The sequence below is a fragment of the Nerophis ophidion genome, linkage group LG06 (genome assembly GCF_033978795.1).
Source record: "Nerophis ophidion isolate RoL-2023_Sa linkage group LG06, RoL_Noph_v1.0, whole genome shotgun sequence".
Lineage (NCBI taxonomy): Eukaryota > Metazoa > Chordata > Actinopteri > Syngnathiformes > Syngnathidae > Nerophis > Nerophis ophidion.
Genome location: NC_084616.1, coordinates 40,475,707 through 40,496,235, shown reverse-complemented (window position 1 = coordinate 40,496,235; position 20,529 = coordinate 40,475,707). Strand labels below are relative to the sequence as shown.

Sequence of the window (20,529 nt, the reverse complement as noted above, 5' to 3'; positions counted from 1 at the left end):
GATTTTTTAAATGAAAAAAAAATGTGCTTTGGCTCAAAAAAGGTTGAAAAACACTCGATGTCGAGGAGCTGCTGTAATGTACGCGCATGCGCGGTACCGCCAGTGACGCTCCTGCGCCACTGTCTCTTTAAGAGGGCGCTGAAACGCGGAAGTCAAGCAAAGCGCTTCCACTATCAAAACAATTAATTGCTGCGCAATGGGCGACTGTGCTGGCGGGAAATAACATTCCCTCCTGTCGTCCTTTAGACTAGCTTCCCCTTTTAGAAACAGGCAATGCTTCAACTGAACGACACGGTGGAGCCGGAGAGTCCGGGGGCTGCGGTCCTCCACCCGGCCGAGGTGGAGGAAGGGGTGGAGGTCGCCTTCACGCCGCTGGAGGCCGGGCAGGGTCTGGGGCAGGGAGCTTGCTGCGGGCCCTTGCAGACGCTGACGCCTTTCCACGTACACAACCCCACTATGCAGGCCAAAGTCAAGGACTACTTTGTGTTCAGGGTGAGGTGTTGCGTGGCAATGTTTGCGCCAAGAGTACGTGGTGATGCTGTCTGACGTGCGTGGTCATGTCCGCCCCAGCCAGGTACCATCGAGCAGGCGGTCAGTGACATCCGGTCTGTGGCCCTTCCCTCTGAGGATGGAGAGGTGCTCAGTGTGTGGCTCAGTAAGTCTGCTTCTTGTTAGGTTTTTTTTTTTTTCATTTGTTTACACACAATTTTACTAACTGTGTTGCCTTTTTTCGAAATGAAAAAAAAAAATCCTTAATCCCTTGATCAGTGGTTCTCAAATGGGGGTACGCGTACCCCCGGGGGTACTTGAAGGTATACCAAGGGGTACGTGAGATTAAAAAAAAAAAAAAATTCTTAAAATAGCAACAATTCAAAAATCCTATATAAATATATTTTTTGAATAATACTTCAACAAAATTAGAATGTAAGTTCATAAACTGTGAAAAGAAATGCAACAATGCAATATTCAGTGTTGACAACTAAATTTTTTGTGGACATGTTACATGAATATTGATGTTAAAGATTTCTTTTTTTGTAAAGAAATGTTTAGAATTAGGTTTATGAATCCAGATGGATCTCTATTACAATCCCCAAAGAGCGAACTTTAAGTTGATGATTACTTCTATGTGTAGAAATCTTTATTTATAATTGAATCACTTGTTTATTTTTCAACAAGTTTTTAGTTATTTTCATTCTTTTTTTCCAAATAGTTCAAGAAAGACCACTACAAATGAGCAATATTTTGCACTGTTATAAAATTTAAAAAATCAGAAACTGATGACATAGTGCTGTATTTTACTTCATCTCTTTTTTTCAACCAAAAATGCTTTGCTCTGACTAGGGGGTACTTGAATTCAAAAAATGTTCACAGGAGGTACATCAATGAAAAAAGGTTGAGAACTACTGCCCTAGATTATTTGCAAAATGACACACATATGCCCATTCATTAAAATTAAAGGGGAACATTATCACAATTTCAGAAGGGTTAAAACCAATAAAAATCAGTTCCCAGTGGCTTATTTTATTTTTCGAAGTTTTTTTCAAACTTTTACCCATCATGGAATATCCCGAAAAAAGACTTTAAAGTGCCTGACTTTCGCTATCTGTAAATCCAGCCTCTATTTTCCTGTGACGTCACTGCGTAACGCTAATACAAACAAACATGGCAGATAGAACAGAAAGATATAGCGACATTAGCTCGGATTCAGACTCTGATTTCAGCAGCTTAAGCGATTCAACAGATTACGCATGTATTGAAACGGGTGGTTGGAGTGTGGAGGCAGATAGGGAAAAATAAATTGAAGAAGAAACTGAAGCTATTGACCGAATAGCTATTGAAGCTATTTGGCGACCGCCTTCTAACCAACGATTGCATCTTTTGACCACTGGAGCAACTTAAATCCATCGATTCCCTCCACCCATTAAATGTGGGTGGAGGGAAAGGCTGGATGCAAATATAGCTACAAATGAGGCATATTGATGCAATATGTACATACAGCTAGCCTAAATAGCATGTTAGCATCGATTAGCTGGCAGTCATGCCATGCGCAAATATGTCTGATTAGCACATAAGTCAATAACATCAACAAAACTCACCTTTGTGATTTTGTTGACTTTATCGTTGGAAATGCATCTGCTTTGAGTGTCGCAGGATATCCACACATCTCTGTTGTAGCACCGCTATCGTCGGTAAAATGTGCAGAACAAATGAGGGACTTTTGCATCTTTTGACACTGGTGCAACTTGAATCCGTCGATTGGTATGTGTTTGTTTGGCATTAAATGTGGGTGGAGGGAAAGGCTGGATGCAAATATAGCTACAAATGAGGCATATTAATGCAATATGTACATACAGCTAGCCTAAATAGCATGTTAGCATCGATTAGAATGCTGTGCTAATCGATGCACACTCCACGTAAGACAACTTGAATCCGTCCCTGATCGTGTTGTTACACCCTACGACAACACACCGACGAGGCGTGATGTCTCCAAGGTACGGAAAACATTCGAAAAAACTGAAAATAACAGCTGATTTGACTTGTGGTGTGTAATGTGTTTGAGAAAATGGAGGATTGCTTCCTGTTGTAACGTCACGGGTGAAAGGTCATTGCTCCGACAGCGAACAATTGAAAGGCGTTTCAATTGCCAAATTCACCCTTTTAGAGTTCGGAAATCGGTTAAAAAAAACATATGGTCTTTTTTCTGCAACATCAAGGTATATATTGACGCTTACATAGGTCTGGTGATAATGTTCCCCTTTAAGATAGTATGTGTAAAAATGCAGTTTTATAGTCATCTCACTCACACAGACTTCAAATAATAAGACACTATTGGATTGAGTTACCCAGAACAATGATAAATACAAAACACATTTGTAAAAACCCCTATTTTACTTTGTGAAATTTTCAAACATTTTCATGTTGGGGGCATTTTGCCCGACCCTTTTAGCATATGTGATGAACGATAATTGTAATTTAACAAAATATATATGGGAAAATCCACAGCAATTGTCATAGTTTACTTTGAAGTGGGCCTATACTAAGGACCTAAAGAGAAAGTAAAAATATCCTGTAATCTTTTCAGGAACTGCTTGACAATGATGCTGCAAACTACAGTTTTTTCAATTTGCTTACACACAATTTCACTAACTGTGTTGTCTTTTTTCAGAAGTATTTTCACACTTTTCCAAACCCCACATTTAATTTCCTTAATCCCTAGATTATTTGCAAAGTGACACACTTTGGTCAAAACATATGCCCATTCATCAAAAAAGAGCAAGCATATGTAAAAATGCAGTTTTATTGTCATCTCACCCACACATTCTTCAAATGATAACACACTATTGGAGCGAGTTACCCAAAACAGTGATAAATACAAAACACATTTGTAAAAAACCCTTTTTTACTTTGTGAAAATTTGAAACATTTTCAAATTTTCCAAATTTTCAAAGGGACGGCGTGGCGCAGTGGCAGAGTGGCCGTGCGCAACCCGAGGGTCACTGGTTCAAATCCCACCTCGAACCAACCTCGTCACGTCCGTTGTGTCCTGAGCAAGACACTTCACCCTTGCTCCTGATGGGTGCTGGTTGGCGCCTTGCATGGCAGCTCCCTCCATCAGTGTGTGAATGTGTGTGTGAATGGGTAAATGTGGAAGTAGTGTCAAAGCGCTTTGAGTACCTTGAAGGTAGAAAAGCGCTATACAAGTACAACCCATTTATCAAATGTTTGGGGTATTTTGCCCGACCCTTTTTCAGTTTTGTCCATTTGCTTACACACAATTTTACTACATTTGCTTACACACAATTTTACTAACTGTGTTGTCTTTTTTCAAAAGGATTTACAAACTTTTCCAAACATCATGTTCAATTTCCTTAATCCCTAGATTATTTGCAAAATGAAACACTTCGGTCAAAACATATGCCCATTCATCAAAATAAAGCAAGCATTTGTAAAAATGCAGTTTTGTTGTCATCACACTCTCACAGACTTCAAATGATAACACACTATTGGAGTGAGTTACCCAAAACAGTGATGAATACAAAACACATTTGTAAAAAACCCTATTTTTCTTTGTGAAAATTTCAAACATTTTCACATGTTTGGGGCATTTTGCCTGACCCTTTTAGCATATGTGATGAATGATTACTGTAACTTGACAAAATATATTGGCAAATCCACAGCAATTGTCATAGTTTACTTTGAAGTGGGCCTATATGTAAGGACCTAAAGAGAAAGTAAAATTATCCTGTAATCTTGTTAGGAACTGCTCAGAAATGATGCCGCAAACTGCAAATATATATTTTTACCACAGTCAGGTAAAGTAAAGTATCACAGGAGTCAACAATGACATGCAGTGCAAATTAAATTCTGAGACAAATAAAAAGGTTTGAAAAAAAATCTGGTGGAAAAGATGCGTGTATCACAATCCCAGTGTGTGTGAAAATGGGTGTATCACAATCGTTTTCTGTGTGCAAGATGTGAAGATGTGTGTATCACAATTGTTATGTGTGCAAGATTGGAAGGTGTGTGTAAGGCATTGGGTGTAATATTTTGAAAAAACTATGAAACAGAGTCTATGCCTAATATTAGGCAAATCTGGACAGTGGTTGTGTTTACTGTGTGTAGACTTCGTTAACTGTGTGAAAATTTTAAATTTTGTGTTAAGCAATTGGAAAAACTGTAAACACTGTATGCCAGGGGTGTCAAACGTACGGCCCAAATGTCAGGCCCGCAAGCAGGTTTTATCCGGCCCGCAGAATGAGTTTGCTATAGCGCTGGGCGATATACAGTATAGAATATACTGGATATATCGCAAGTTTGTCCCCGTGCAATATAGAAAATTACTATTTTGTGAGTATTCAATTGTACGTTCCCACGCAGTTGCTTTTAGCTGCAGGCATTATACTGCCCGCTTTTCTCACTCTTACTTGTCTCTCCTTCTTACAGAAAGATACAACAAACGCACCTTCTTACATATGTCACATACTGTCACGCGTGCAACGTCATACGCCCTGGCTGAGCAGAGAGGTAGCAGCATGGGTAAGATTAGCTGTGGCAGGTTGTGCAAAATAAGCGGTGCGAGTGGTAATACGAGAGAAAGAAAGATGCAAATCTGGTAACAAATGGGGGAAGAAGAATTCATTCTTAAAAAACAGCACAGAGTCCATTGTCTGGCGGTGGCTTGGCTTCAAGCGGCCAGATGTTGAACCGTCAACCGTAATTTGTAAAGTATGTTGCAAAAGCGTTGCTACAAAAAGTAGCAGCACTACTAATATGTAACATCATTTGAAAAGTTACCCACGAGAGAATGAAGAGTGCTTAAAACTCTGCATGTCAACATCTACGGCCGGTGCCACATTCAACAAAATGCTGAAACAACAAGCACTGACACAATTGAGCCTGGCGTCTTCCATTTCCACATCAACACCGTATGAAAAAAATAGTCAACAATAGAAGGAGATAAGGTCCACAATAACCTACCACATAGCGAACGACATACACAATTGTATTTCCTATAATGCAGCTAATTTTTATTTTACAGTTTTTTTAAATTATCTTTTGTGACATCATGCACAAAAGTGCACTTTATTTGTTTCAAAAAATTGTAGTGGCATTCTGTACAGAAAGTGCACTTTAATTTACTGTTGTTTTGATATGTCATCTAAGTGACATCATGCACAAAAGTGCATGATGTCCCTTGTTTTAAAATGTCTCTGAGAATCTTGTACTTTTTGTTTTGGAAATGACATGAATGTTTGTGCCACCGCTTAATAACTGTTTAATAAATACAGTTTTGGTAAATTGACTTAGTTGTGATTTCCCTCTCTGCATGAAAGTTCAAAATGAGCATATATTAATACAGTATGAACAAGAATGTTTTAATGTAGACACATAGAATCATTATACTGCTGTGATTATATGCATCAAGTGATAATTCAAGGCTAAGGCAAAATATCGAGATATATATCGTGTATTGTGACATGGCCTAAAAATATCGAGATATTAATAAAAGGCCATATTGCCCAGCTCTACTTTGTAGATGATGCTACTACATATGTACAATAAACCACATGATGTTAGTACATCAGTCGAGGAAAATGATCAAACTACATAAAAAACATACTGTAATTTCATTTTGATATACTGTAATTTCATTTTGATATATTTTTTTATCTTGATAGATTGAAAATTAAAACCAATGAGTTAACTGATGAACATTACTCATAATTTATTCAGAAAATCCAAATAACGACAAATTAAGTATAAATACTATTAACCACAACAGGTAATTGTAACAATAAAAATAACATTATGTTTTGTATAATTTTAGAATGTGCTTGTTCTATTTTTAAACAATGAAAACAATCCAAAGTTGTCATTATTTTTAAGTTATCATGCAGTGATTTTACCAGTCCATTTGGGAGTAGATTTTTGTCCATGTGGCCCCCGATCTAAAATGAGTTTGACACCCCTGCTGTATGCCAAGTGCTTATTCTTGTTCAATATTCCAAAAGCTGCTTGCAGGTATGATGAAATAGTTATTAGTGTTTCCTTTTTTTTAACAGTTTAAAAAAAATGGCATCTTGCTTCAATAACACTGCTGTGCTACCCTTGCGCAAGGCATTGTACATTCTCAGAGTCATCTTTGTGTATGAGTGGGTTGTTTTTGTTAGCAGCAGCCTAACCCGCCCGTTGTCTTTGCAGAATAGATCACTGGAATAACGAGAAGGAGAGACTAGTCCTGATTACAGACCGGTAAGTCTGCTACCGTACGCCTGACGTCACGTCCATGAGCAGTGAGCACTCCTTAACGTTCGGGTTTGGATTTACAGGTCCTTGCTGGTGTGCAAGTATGACTTTATCAACCTGCTGTGTCAGCAGGTGGTCAGAATCTCGCTCAACGCTGTCGACACCATCTCGGTGGGAGAGTTTGAGTTCCCGCCTAAATCCCTGAACAAGTACGCAGCCTCCCTTTTTAATACGGCTTTTGTATGTCCTTCAGTTTTTGGCATGATGTATTTTTATTTGTCAAAAGGTGGCTGACATACTGTACGCCAGCTTAAGCTGCTAGAAGGGCGATATTACCTAAAATATACAAAACCGAAAACCAAATGTCAGCCAAATGTCTATCATTTATATCGCACCACCTAAACATTGTTATTGTGACATCTATTAGTCAAATAAAGAAGACACAAGTAACTGGTGGACTATAATAAAAAGGGTATGTGTCTCTCTAGATCACTTGTGTATGACAAAACGAAAAGAAAAAAAAATAATACTGGTATTTTGTGATACCAAATAGAAACACAAAAGCACTATTTTCAGTGTACTTATATGAAGTCTTGTTGCAGGAGAGAGGGCGTTGGCATTCGAGTCCAATGGGACAAGCGTCCTCGGGCCTCTTTCTTAAACCGCTGGAACCCGTGGTCAACGGATATGCCGTACGCCACCTTCACAGAGCACACCATGGCCCACGCTGACGAGAAAGTGACCTCACTTTGCCAGGTACTCACATTTATTCTTTAAACTAAGGCTATCTTGACACAACTGCTCCACTTCCGATATATTGGTGGCCTGAGTATTGGCCGATATCAATATTAGTTCGATACAATACTGTAATTGGGAAATGTTCAAAAATGTTTGAGGAAATGAAATTAGTCTAACAGAGAACAACGGAAGCTTTGTTCATTAACAGTCTGCAATGGACATACGCTGTCTTTAAGTTGAAGTGATATTTTTTGGGGGGTGAAAACACCTAGTTACCGCAATAATTCATGAAGTTGCTTATGATGCAGTAAATTGAATGATGCGGACACACTTGTTACTAGATACATTCTAATACGCCTTTCCTTGAAATACAAACCCCGTTTCCATGTGAGTTGGGAAATTGTGTAAGATGTAAATATAAACTGAATACAATGATTTTCAAATCCTTTTCAACCCATATTCAATTGAATGCACTACAAAGACAAGATACCGTATTTGCTTGAATAGCCGCCGGGCATGTAATATGCGCCTGCCTTGAATTACTGCTGGGTCAAACTCGCTCCCCAAATTAAAAAGCGCATGCTTACTTTTACCGCCAGGTCGAATTTGTTAAGTCACGCGTGTCATTACCCCTGCCGTCATTTTCAAAATGGCGGAGGAGTTGTTTTTGCTTTTACTGTGTGTAAACCAGGGGTCTTGTTCCACAGCCATACAGATCACACTAATGGTTGTGATATAAAACAACTTCAACACTCCTACCAATACGCGGCACACTCCGCGAACTCACATTAAACAATGACACACTTCTGGAGAACATCGGCCCTGCAACAAACCACAAACACAAAACCTACCCAGAATGCAATGCATCCACGACTCCTGGCTACACCACACACCCACTGGCACTCCCCCCCCTATCCGTGCGTTGGTTGAGGTGGGCAGGGTTGGGGGCACGTGTATAATATAGCCAAGAGTCACGGATGCACGGCATTATGGGTAATCCCTATGCTGCGTTTATAACGTACCACAGAGCCAATGCTCTCCAGAAATGTGCTTGGTGAGGGTTCACAGAGTGTGGCGCATATTAGTAAGAGTTTTAAAGTTGTTTACATCACAAATATCAGTGTAAAAGGTATGGCTGTTGACCAAGTATGCATTGCAATCTCGTATAAGCAGCAGCGTAATGCATGCGTCCGACCGGCACGCAGACAGCATGGTGTAAAAGTGGGCGCGATGACATGCTGTAGAGCAGTGGTCCCCAACCACCACGCCGCGGACGCAGAATCATTTTCTATTATTATTATTTTTTTATCACACTCAATTTTTTACTGCATGCCATTGGCAAGTGCAAGGGTGAAAGGGGGTTTTAAAATTATTAGCGCCTGCTTACTTTTACCGCATGCTTTGAATAAGCGCAGGAGTGAGAAGAGGTTTTAAATTAATTAGCGCCCCTGCGGCTATTCAAGGAAATACGGTATTTGATTTTCGAACTCATAAACTTTTTTTTTTTTTGCAAATAATTAACTTAGAATTTCATGGCTGCAACACGTGCCAAAGTAGTTGGGAAAGGGCATGTTCACCACTGTGTTACATCACATTTTCTTTTAACAACACTCAAACGTTTGGGAACTGAGGAAACTAATTGTTGAAGCTTTGAAAGTGAAATTCTTTACTATTCTTGCTTGATGTACAGCTTAAGTTGTTCAACAGTCCGGGGTCTTGTTGTCGTATTTTACGGTTCATAATGCGCCACACATTTTCGATGGGAGACATGTCTGGACTTCAGGCGGGCCAGGAAAGTACCCGCACTCTTTTACTACGAAGCCACGCTGTTGCAACACGTGGCTTGGCATTGTTTTGCTGAAATAAGCAGGGGCGAACATGATAACGTTGCTTGGATGACAACATATGTTGCTCCAAAACCTGTGGGGACCATTCAGCATTAATGGTGTCTTCACAGATGTGTAAGTTACCCATGCCTGGGCACTAATACACACCCATACCATCACAGATGCTGGCTTTTGAACTTTGCTCCTATAACAGTCCGGATGGTTATTTTCCTCTTTGTTCCGGAGAACCCACGTCCACAGCTTCCAAATATAATTTGAAATGTGGACTCATCAGACCAAAGAACACTTTTCCACTTTGCATCAGTCCATCTTAGATGAGCTCAGGCCCAGCGAAGCCGGTTGGCGTTTCTGAGTGTTGTTGATAAATGACTTTCGCTTTGCATAGTAGAGTTTTAACTTGCACTTACAGATGTAGCGACCAACTGTAGTTACTGACAGTGGTTTTATGAAGTGTTCCTGAGCCCACGTGGTGATATCCTTTACACACTGATGTCGTTTTTTTGATGCAGTACCGCCTGAGGGGTCAAAGGTCCGTAATATCATCGGTTACGTGCAGTGATTTCTCCAGATTCTCTGAACCATTTGACGATTTCACGGACCGTAGATGGTAAAATCCCTAAATTCCTTGCAAGAGCTTGTTGAGAAATGTTGTTCTAAAACTGTTCGACAATTTGCTTACAAATTGAAACCCTCGCCCCATCCTTGTTTGTGAATTACTTAGCATTTCATGGAAGCTGCTTTTATACACAATCATGGCACCCACCTGTTCCCAATTAGCCTGCACACCTGTGGGATGTTCCAAATAAGTGTTTGATGAGCATTCCTCAACTTTATCAGTATTTATTGCCACCTTTCCCAACTTCTTTGTCACGTGTTGCTGGCATCAAATTCTAAAGTCAATGATTATTTGCAAAAAAAAAAGTTTAGCAGTTTGAACATCAAATATGTTGTCTTTGTAGCATATTCAACTGAATATGGGTTGAAAATGATTTGCAAATCATTGTATTCCGTTTATATTTACATCCAACACAATTTCCCAACTCGTATGGAAACGGGGTTTGTACTTTGTATCTTTAAGTAATATGCAACTATGTTTATTAGATATTTGTTTATATTGACAAATGTGGTGTTTTAGATTGCAATATTGTTCATTGTACAGTCGTGGTCAAAAGTTTACATACACTTGTAAAAAACAATGTCATGGCTGTCTTGATTTTCCAATAATTTATACAACTCTTTTTTTTTTTTGGTGATAGAGTGATTCAGCACATACTTGTTGGTCACAAAAAACATTCATGGAGTTTGATTCTTTTATGAATCTATTATGGATCTACTGAAGATGTGACCAAATCTGCTGGGTCAAAAGTATACACACAGCAATGTTGATATATGGTGACATGTCCCTTGGCAAGTTTCACAGTAATAATACGCTCTTGCCATTGACAAGCTTCTGGTTGAATTTTTGACCACTCCTCTTGACAAAATCGCTGCTGTTCAAGCTACATGTGTTGGTTTTCTGACATGGACTTGTTTCTTAAGCATTGTCAGGACTTTGGGAAGGCCATTCTAAAACCTTAATTCTAGACCGATTTAGCCATTCCTTTACCACTTTTGACGTGTGTTTGGGGTCATTGTCCTGTTGGAACACCCAACTGTGCCCAAGACCCAACCTCCGGGCTGATGATTTTAGGTTGTCCTGAAAATTTGGAGGTAATCCTCCTTTACATTGTCCCAGTTACTCTCTGTAAAACACCAGTTTCATTGGAAACAAAACAGGCCCAGAGCATAATACTACCACCACCATGCTTGACGGTAGGGATGGTGTTTATGGGATTAAAGACCTGTTCTCCTCCAAACATATTGCTGGGTATTGTGGCCAAATAGCTAAATTTCTGTTTCATCAGACTACAGAACTTTCCTCCATAAGGTCTTATCTTTGTCCATGTGATCAGCAGCAAACTTTAGACGACCCTTGAGGTGTCGCTTTTGGAGCAAGAGCTTCCATCTTTCACGGTAGCCTTTCAGTCCATGGCGATGCAAAACAGGCTTGACTGTGGACACTGACACCTGTGTTCCAGCAGCTTGCAATTAATTGAAGACCTGCTTTTTGGTGGTTCTTGGTTGACTCTTGATCATCCTGACCAATTTTCGCTCAGCAGCAGGTGATAGCTTGTGTTTTCTTCCTGATGGTGGCAGTGACAAAACTGTGCCATGCACTCTATACTTGCTGTATAAACAATTGTCTGCACGGTTGCTCTTGGGACCTTAAGCTCCTTTGAAATTGCTCTAAGTGACTTTCCTGACTTGTTCAAGTCAATTAATCGTTTTTTTCCAGATCTGTGTTGAGTTCCTTTGACTTTCCCATTGTAACAGAGTCTGACTGCATCACATGAGAACTATTTAAATGGGCTCAGAGAAGTCAACAGGTGTCGTCAATTATAATCACTCACATGAAGTTAAGAGGCCATTTGATTTGATTGTAACTTTTCTACATCACCAAAATTGATAATGTATGTTGTTGTATGTATACTTTTGACCCAGCAGATTTGGTCACATTTTCAGTAGACTCATAATGAATTCATAAAAGAACCAAACTTCATGAATGTTTTTTTTTTGTGACCAACATGGTGTGCTCCAATCACTTTATCACAAAAAAAGAGTTGTAAAAAAATTTGGAAACTCAAGACAGCCATGACATTATGTTCTTTACGAGTGTATGTTAACTTTTGACCACGACTGCATGTGTCCAGCTTGTGTGCTTAGCTGCCGTGTAGCCGCTAGCTTCTAGTGGCCCATACCTTACCATGGTTACGTTTATTCAACAACTTCACTAAAACACAAGAAAATAACAACTTTGTTTACTTATTGGAGGACATGCAAATGTTAACTGCACTGCAGGTCTGCTGATGTCGGAGATTTTACATCCAAGCCAATATCATTCGATGCTTGTTTTTTTTGCTTATATCAGACAAATATATATAATGGTTTAGGACATTCTTACTTAAAACTACAGTTTTGTGAGGGGATCTTTGAAAAAAAATAGATAAATGTTCACAATGTTGAAATAATTGTCTAGAACAGTGACAATTCCCTGGTCATTTTCTTGCAAGATGAACATTTAATATTTTTCCAAAATGCGTGGTAACCCTATGCTTGTGTGTGTATATATATATATATATATATATATATATATATATATATATATATATATATATATATATATATATATATATATATATATATATATATATATATATACATACATACATACATACATACATACATACAGTCAAGAAAATAAGTATTTGAACACACTGCCATTTTGCAAGTTCTCCCACTTAGAAATTATGGAGGGGTTTGAAATTGTCATGGTAGGTGCATGTCCACTGTATGAGAGATAACCTAAAAAGAAAAATCCAGAAATCACAATCTTTGATTTTTTTTTTAACAATTTATTTGTGTGATACAGCAGAAAATAAGTATTTCAACACCTGTCTATCAGCTAGAATTCTGACCCTCTAAGACCTGTTAATCCGCCTTTAGAAGTCCTCCTCCACTCCACTGTATTATCCTGAATCAGATGCACCTGTGTGAGGTCGTTAGCTGCAGAAAGACACCTGTCCACCCCATACAATCAGTAGGACCCAAACATTCAGCATGGCTAAGAGCAAAAAGCTGTCCAAAGACACCAGAGACCAAATTGTACAACTCCACAAGGATGGAAAGGGCTACGGAGAAATTGCCAAGCAGCTTGGTGAAAAAAGGTCCACTGTTGGAGCAATCATTAGAAAATGGAAGAAGCTAAACATGACGGTCAATATCAATTGTAGTGGAGCCCCATGCAAGATATCACCTTGTGGGGTCTCAATGATGCTAAGAAAGGTGAGGAATCAGCCTAGGACTACATGACAGGACTTGAGCAATGAACGACCAAGAGCTGGGACCACTGTTTCCATGGTCACTGTTGGTAATACACTAAGACGTCATGGTTTGAAATCATGCGTGGCACGGAAGGTTCCCCTGCTTAAACCAGCACATGTTAAGGCCCGTCCTAAGTTTGCCAATAACCATTTGGATGATCCAGAGGAGTCATGGGAGAAAGTTTTGTGGACAGATGAGACCAAAATTGACCTTTTTGGTCGTAATTCCACTATGTGTGTTTGGAGGAAGGACAATGATGCGTACCATCCCAAGAACACCATCCCTACTGTGAAGCATGGGGGTGGTAGCATTATGCTTTGGGGGTGTTTTTCTGCTCATGGGACAGGACGACTGTACTGTACTAAGGAGAGGATAACTGCAGCAATGCAATGTGAGATTTTGGCCAAAAACCTCCTTCCCTCAGTCAGATCATTGAAGATGAGTCGTGGCTGCATCTTCCAACATGACAATGACCCAAAGCACACAGCCAGGAAAACCAAGAATTGGCTTTGTAAGAACCATATCAAAGTTCTGGAGTGGCCTAGCCAGTCTCCAGATCTAAATCCCATTGAAAATCTTTGGAGGGAGCCTGAAAGTCTGTTTTACTCAGCGACAGCCCAGAAACCTGAGTGATCTAGAGAAGATCTGTGTGGAAGAGTGGGCCAAAATCCCTCCTGCAGTCTGTGCAAACCTGGTGAAGAACTACAGGAAACGTTTGACCTCTAATTGCAAACAAAGGCTTCTCTACCAAATATTAATGTTGGTGTTCAAATACTTCTTTTCAGCTGTATCACACAAATAAATTGTTAAAAAGTCATAGATCGTGATTTCTGGATTTTTCTTTTTAGGTTATCTCTCATACAGTGGACATGCACCTACCGTGAACATTTCAGACCCTTCCATGATTTTTAAGTGGGAAAACTTGCAAAATAGCAGGGTGTTCAAATACTTATTTTGTTGACTATACACATATATATATATGAGGATGATTCCGTTTTGAATTTTTTTCACCTCTCAAAGACAAAAAATGGTGACCAGTGGTACAGGCTTTCATTCATAGCCAGAAAGAACAGAGGCAGTGGACACAATCCAGCTGAAAACAATGAGACGATTGCTGCCACGCTGACAAAATTAATCTCCTTAAAATAACTCCAATGATTTTGTTTGGCAACACATTTTTCTATCAAAGCCACTTTTTTGTTGGCAACAACAGTTCAAGGTGTAAGTTCTGATGGTATTTGGTCATTAATCTCCTTGATTTCCCTCGCGACTGTAATGTTTGTGCATCCAGGGCTACTTCACATTTGTTTATCATTTGTCATTCTTCCGTTTAGCTGGACAACTTTCAGACCCAGCTGGTGCAGGCTGTAAAGAGAGCCCACAAAGAGCATCCCATCCTCGGTCGGGCCAATGGAGTCCTGATCCTGGAGAGGCCCCTGCTCATCGAGACCTACCTGGGCATCATGTCCTTCATCAACAATGAGGCTAAGTTGGGATACTCCATGACGCGGGGAAAGATTGGTTTCTAGAGACGGTTAGTTAAAGCCAGACACAAGCCTTGTGTTTTTTTGTGTCGTGTGTGTGTGCGACGCAAAGTCGGTCAGAGTGAGGTGTTGCAGCAGACAAGCGTTCAACCAGCTCAAGACTTGCATGGACACATTTGTTTTTAAATCCTTCCTTCAAGAGCTGCCATACTTGCATGGGCTCCTCGAGTGTATGAAAACAAAAATAGCTTTGGCTTTTTTATTACACTCTATTTGTCTGAAACTGGCAGTCTTGTGCGACTTCATTCAAATAAATATTAGGGTACGGTGACGACAACGTTCATGGCCAAAGATGAGAAGTATGTTCAATGAATTTTAACAATCATGAGGCCAAACTTTTATGTGGAGTCACATGATTTAGAATGATACATTTTGCTAATATGGGAGTTGTGGCTATTAGAATGATAGGCAATGCTAATATGGGAATTGTGGCGATTAATTTGCACTCACTTTCAGAATTACTCTTCTTGGTATCTGTGGACAATGGAAACAATAAATTATCTTATATGACTCTTCTTTCTACAGTCTATGTTGACCAAACACTATTTGTTGACATACCGCGCAGTATTTATTCCTCTGTAAATATGTAAACTTGGCTTTGTCTGTTTTAATTATAGGTAGGTCTTCTAGGGATGTTTCCAGTTTTGTTGCACATGTCATTGGTTTATAGCTCATCAATTCAAGTAACGTTCAAGTTTCGCAGTGTAAAATACAGGAGAATGGCATAAAATAAACACAGGTATTAACACAAAACAGATCACAACAGGACAAAGTACTCAAAAGGCTGCCTAAGACCAGGAAAAAAAGAAGTAAAAAGTCACATGAACAATAATAGGCAAAGTAAAAGTAAATAAAAGATAGTAAGATACAACAACCAGGATTTAATAAGTAGAAAAAAGTATGTGCTATGTAGCTATATATTTTTTTAAAGAATAACTGCAGCAGGAATAAAGCTGTTCCTATACCGAGATGTTCTGCATCTTGGGACCCTAAGTCTCTGACCAGACGGGAGGAGCTGGAGCTCACCATAAAGGGGTGGGAGATTTATGCTGTAATTGAGTTAGCAACCCGCTGTACCTGCCTAGTTGACAGGGACTCCAAACTCAGCCGAGGCTCACCACTTAAGTCGACTTGACCACTTAATTATTTGGCCTAATCGGTTTCTCTCCTTCAGAGGCAGCTCTCCAAACCATGACACCAGACAAAAAGATAAAACAGATTCAATAACAGCACGATAAAATACAATCATGGTTTTGTCAACATAAAGGAAAGACAATTCCCTGAGGAAGTGAAGACACTGGGGACCTCTTTTGCATACAGCATCTGTTACCTTTAAAATTCAAAGCATTGTCAATAATGGTCCCAAGATATTTACATGATTGCACAACTTTGACATGTTAATAAACGGTTTCCTCATAAGTAATTCCTGCTGAGCCGGAAGGCAAAGCTTTCAATTTACCGGTCAAACTACGTTCCCATCCTCACCTATGGTCATGAGCTTTGGGTCATGACCGAAAGGATAAGATCACGGGTACAAGCGGCCAAAATGAGTTTCCTCCGTAGGGTGGCGGGGCTCTCCCTTAGAGATAGGGTGAGAAGCTCTGCCATCCGAAAGGAGCTCAAAGTAAAGCCGCTGCTCCTCCACATTGAGAGGAGCCAGATGAGGTGGCTCGGACATCTGGTCAGGATGCCACCCGAACGTCTCCCTAGGGAGGTGTTTAGGGCACGTCCAACCGGTAGGAGGCCACGGGGAAGACCCAGGACACGTTGGGAAGACTATGTCTCCCGGCTAGCCTGGGAACGCCTTGGGATCCCCCGGGAAGAGCTGGACGAAGTGGCTGGGGAGAGGGAAGTCTGGGCTTCCCTGCTTAGGCTGCTGCCCCCGCGACCTGACCTCGGATAAGCGGAAGAAGATGGATGGATGGATGATGGCATATATTTTGTTTTAAGATTGTTCACTTGCAGATATGATGAATCACACCACTTGACTAAATCATCAACAATAGCCCCATGTTTGTTCTTATCACATGTAGAAGACTGAAAATGACCATGTCATCTGCATACTTTAATACAGTCTGATTTTTAAAATTGCTCTGGTATATATATGTATTTGTGTAGAGAATAAAAAGCATTGGCAAGAGCACACATCCTTATGAGGAGCCAGTTGACGAGCACACTGCGTTTGATTAAAAAAAACATTCACTCAGACTGTTTGAGTTCTGTTTGTTACAAAGTCTAAAGATTATTCATTAAGTTCAAATGTGCTAAAATACAATTGTGGGGTTGAATTGTATGAAAAGTCAATGAATAAAAGACGGGCATGACACTCATTTACCTCCAGGTATTTAAAAAGCAAATGAATCCGAGTGAGTGTGGGATCCTTCACTTCTCTTTTAGGCCTTTAAGAAAACTGCAGTAAATCAAGAGCATGTTCAATGTTTTTTAAAAGCCTTTCAAGGGTTTCCATTGGCAGAGTGGTCAAGGTGTTGGGCTAAAATCATTTAAAATGTTATGACGACTGCATTTAGAGACTGGTACAATTATAGCATCTTTCCAGACTTTGGGGGCATGCTGTGTTTCTAAAGATTGGTTAAAAGTAGAGATGTCCGAAAATATCGGACGGCCGATAAATGCTTTAAAATGTAATATCGGAAATTATCGGTATCTGTTTCAAAAAGTAAAATGTATGACTTTTTAAAACGCCGCTGTGTACACCGACATAGGGAGAAGTAGAGAGCGCCAATAAACCTTTGCATGCCGGCCCAGTCACATAATATCTATGACTTTTCACACACACACACGTGAATGCAAACGCATACTTGCTCAACCGCCATACAGGTCACACTGAGGGTTTTTGATTGATACTTTTATTAGTAGATTGCACAGTTCAGTACATATTCCGTACAACTGACCACTAAATGGTAACACCTGAATAAGTTTTTCAACTTGTTTAAGTCACGTTAATCAATGGCCGTATAAACAACTTTAAAGGCCTACTGAAATGATATTTTCCTATTTAAAACGGGGATAGCAGGTCCATTCTATGTGTCATACGTGATCATTTCGCGATATTGCCATAGTTTTGCTGCGAGGATTTAGTAGAGAACATTGACGATAAAGTTCGCAACTTTTGGTCGCTTTTAAAAAAGCCTTGCCTGTACTGGAAGTAGCAGACGATGTGCGCATGACGTCACCGGTTGTGGAGCTCTTCACATCCTCACATTGTTTACAATCATAGCCACCAGCAGCGAGAGCCATTTGGACCGAGAAAGTGACAATTTCCCCATTAATTTGAGCGAGGATGAAAGATTTGTGGATGAGGATAGTGAGAGTGAAGGACTAGAAAGAAAAAAAAAAGGCGAGGGCAGTGGGAGCGATTCAGATGTTATTAGACACATTTACTAGGATAATTCTGGAAAATCCCTTATCTGCTTATTGTGTTACTAGTGTTTTAGTGAGATTATATGGTACCTGAAAGTCGGAGGGTTGTGGCCACGGGTGTGGTGACTGCCAGTGTCTCCCGTGGGAGGTATAGTCCGCAGCTGCAGGAGGACGCAAACTCCGCTCATGTCCACGGTAAGAGCCGATTTATTAACACAATTTTCTCACCTAAACCGGCCGGTTGACATGTGGTCAGGAACCATGTTCGCTTGACCGCTCTGTTCCACATTAAAGCTTCACCTTCGGGAATGCAACCAAGGAAACACCGGCTGTGTTTGTGTTGCTAAAGGCAGCTGCAATACACCGCTTCCCACCTACATCTTCTCTTCTTTGACTTCTCCATTATTAATTGAACAAATTGCAAAAGATTCAGCAACACAGATGTCCAGAATACTGTGTAATTATGCGATTAAAGCAGACTACTTAAAGCTTGGATCGGGCTGGAAGAACATATCCGCTACCACCGGTGACGTCACGCGCCATCATACACGTCATCATTCCGCGACGTTTTCAACAGGATACTTCGCAAGAAATTTAAAATTGCAATTTAGAAAACTAAACCGGCCGTATTGGCATGTGTTGCAGTGTTAATATTTCATCATTGATATATAAACTATAAGACTGCGTGGTCGGTAGTAGTGGGTTTCAGTAGGCCTTTAACACTGTTACAAATATGCACCACACTGTGGACCCACACCAAACAAAAATGACAAACACATTTCAGGAGAACATCCGCACCGTAACACAACATAAACACAACAGAACAAATACCCAGAACCCCTTGCAGCAGTAACTCTTCCGGGACGCTGCTACAATATATCGCTAACCCGCCCCAACCCCGCCCACCTCAACCTCATCATGCTGTCTCAGGGAGAGCATATCCAAAATTCCAAGCTGCTGTTTTGAGGCATCTTAAAAAAATAATGCCTTTTGTGACTTCAATAATAAATATGGCAGTGCCATTGTTGGCATTTTTTTCCATAACGTGAGTTGATTTATTTTGGAAAACCTTGTTACATTGTTTAATGCATCCAGCGGGGCATCACAACAAAATTAGGCATAATAATGTGTTAATGATTACACGACTGTATATATCGGTATCGCTTGATATCGGAATTGGTAATTAAGAGTTGGACAAAATCAGAATATCTAATATCGGCAAGAAAGCCATTATCAGACATCTTTAGTTAAAAGACATGTACCCACTGAGATCAGTTCTTTTGCACAAAACTTAAGTAGTCGACCACAAATATAATCTGCTCCAGGACTCTTGTTTATTTTTGTGTGTGAAAAGGCTATCACAACATATTTGTGATTAATGGGAAGGTGTTGGATACTGTTAAGTTTGAGACTGAGTTCATGTATTCCCTTACTAAAATCAAGAGTATATCAAAACGGTTGTAAAAACAATTAAGGGCATTAACAAAATCAGACTCTGAATTAAAATTATTTAAAGTAACATGCACTAGTGTTTACATTCTGGGGGCTGGCTAAGGTTTTCATACTATGTTGTTGGCAGCCATCTTGTTTTCCATTTAGGACTTATAGCTCTGTTTTGCTTTCAGAATTTCAATTTCCAGCTTATTGGAAGCCGACTGAAAATCTGACACAGAGCCCAAATGAAAAGCAATTTTAATTTTATGTATGCTGGACTTTACTGACTTAGAGACCCTTGGCTTGTTATTGGGGTAGATTTTAACCACTTTACCTGAAATAATCATATCTCTACAAAAGGCAGTGTGAGCAAATGCCATCTTGCAGACAGAGCACAGATTCTTCAGACCATAATTTCACCTCCCGTTTTGCCTTTTTAAAAAGTCTTGTAGTTGGGCAGAAGCTGCACACAGTTATGATCGGCTGATTCCAAAGGGGCAAGAGGGAGGGATTTAAAAGTGTATTTAGTTGACCCTAACAAAAATCCAAGGTTTTGTCCCACCTGGTTGGACAGGACACATTGATAAAAGTTTGCCAGGGCTTTTTTTTTTTAGGGTTACATGGTTAAAATTCCACATTATAAAATTGGGAGCATTGGGCGAAATAGATTGCAGTTTATGAATGACATCAGAGATGACGCCGGAAGCAGATTCAACATTGCTTCAGGTTCATTATGTCTTCTTATTCATATACTCTTTCAAATGTTCTTGTAATCAGACAATATTTTCAATATATTAGATGGAATCTTTACCTGACATGTTTCGACTGTCATCTGCAGTCTTTTTCAGAAGGGTCACCTGACCACGGTGACATGTTGCCTATCAGCTGTTCTTATAGGCGTGGCCAACCAGGCAGAC

The 20,529-nt window shown here is 39.9% G+C and overlaps 1 protein-coding gene across 1 annotated transcript; it reads left to right on the top strand.

Moving 5' to 3' along the window:
- The first annotated feature begins 128 nt into the window (after positions 1-128).
- On the top strand, positions 129-15,307 carry tprg1l (tumor protein p63 regulated 1-like). Its single transcript, XM_061903777.1, has 7 exons — positions 129-492; positions 571-655; positions 3,466-3,472; positions 6,703-6,753; positions 6,831-6,956; positions 7,350-7,503; positions 14,588-15,307. The coding sequence occupies exons 1-7, from the start codon at positions 274-276 to the stop codon at positions 14,780-14,782; spliced, it is 837 nt and encodes a 278-aa protein (XP_061759761.1). The 5' UTR covers positions 129-273; the 3' UTR covers positions 14,783-15,307.
- The last annotated feature ends 5,222 nt before the right edge of the window (positions 15,308-20,529 follow it).

Excerpts from the sequence above, each read along its gene's own strand:
- tprg1l (XM_061903777.1), top strand. The coding sequence starts at position 274 with ATGCTTCAACTGAACGACACGGTGGAGCCGGAGAGTCCGGGGGCTGCG. Across the intron at positions 6,754-6,830 it reads CTAGTCCTGATTACAGACCG|GTCCTTGCTGGTGTGCAAGT; the intron begins GTAAGTCTGCTA and ends TTGGATTTACAG. Across the intron at positions 6,957-7,349 it reads CCGCCTAAATCCCTGAACAA|GAGAGAGGGCGTTGGCATTC; the intron begins GTACGCAGCCTC and ends GTCTTGTTGCAG.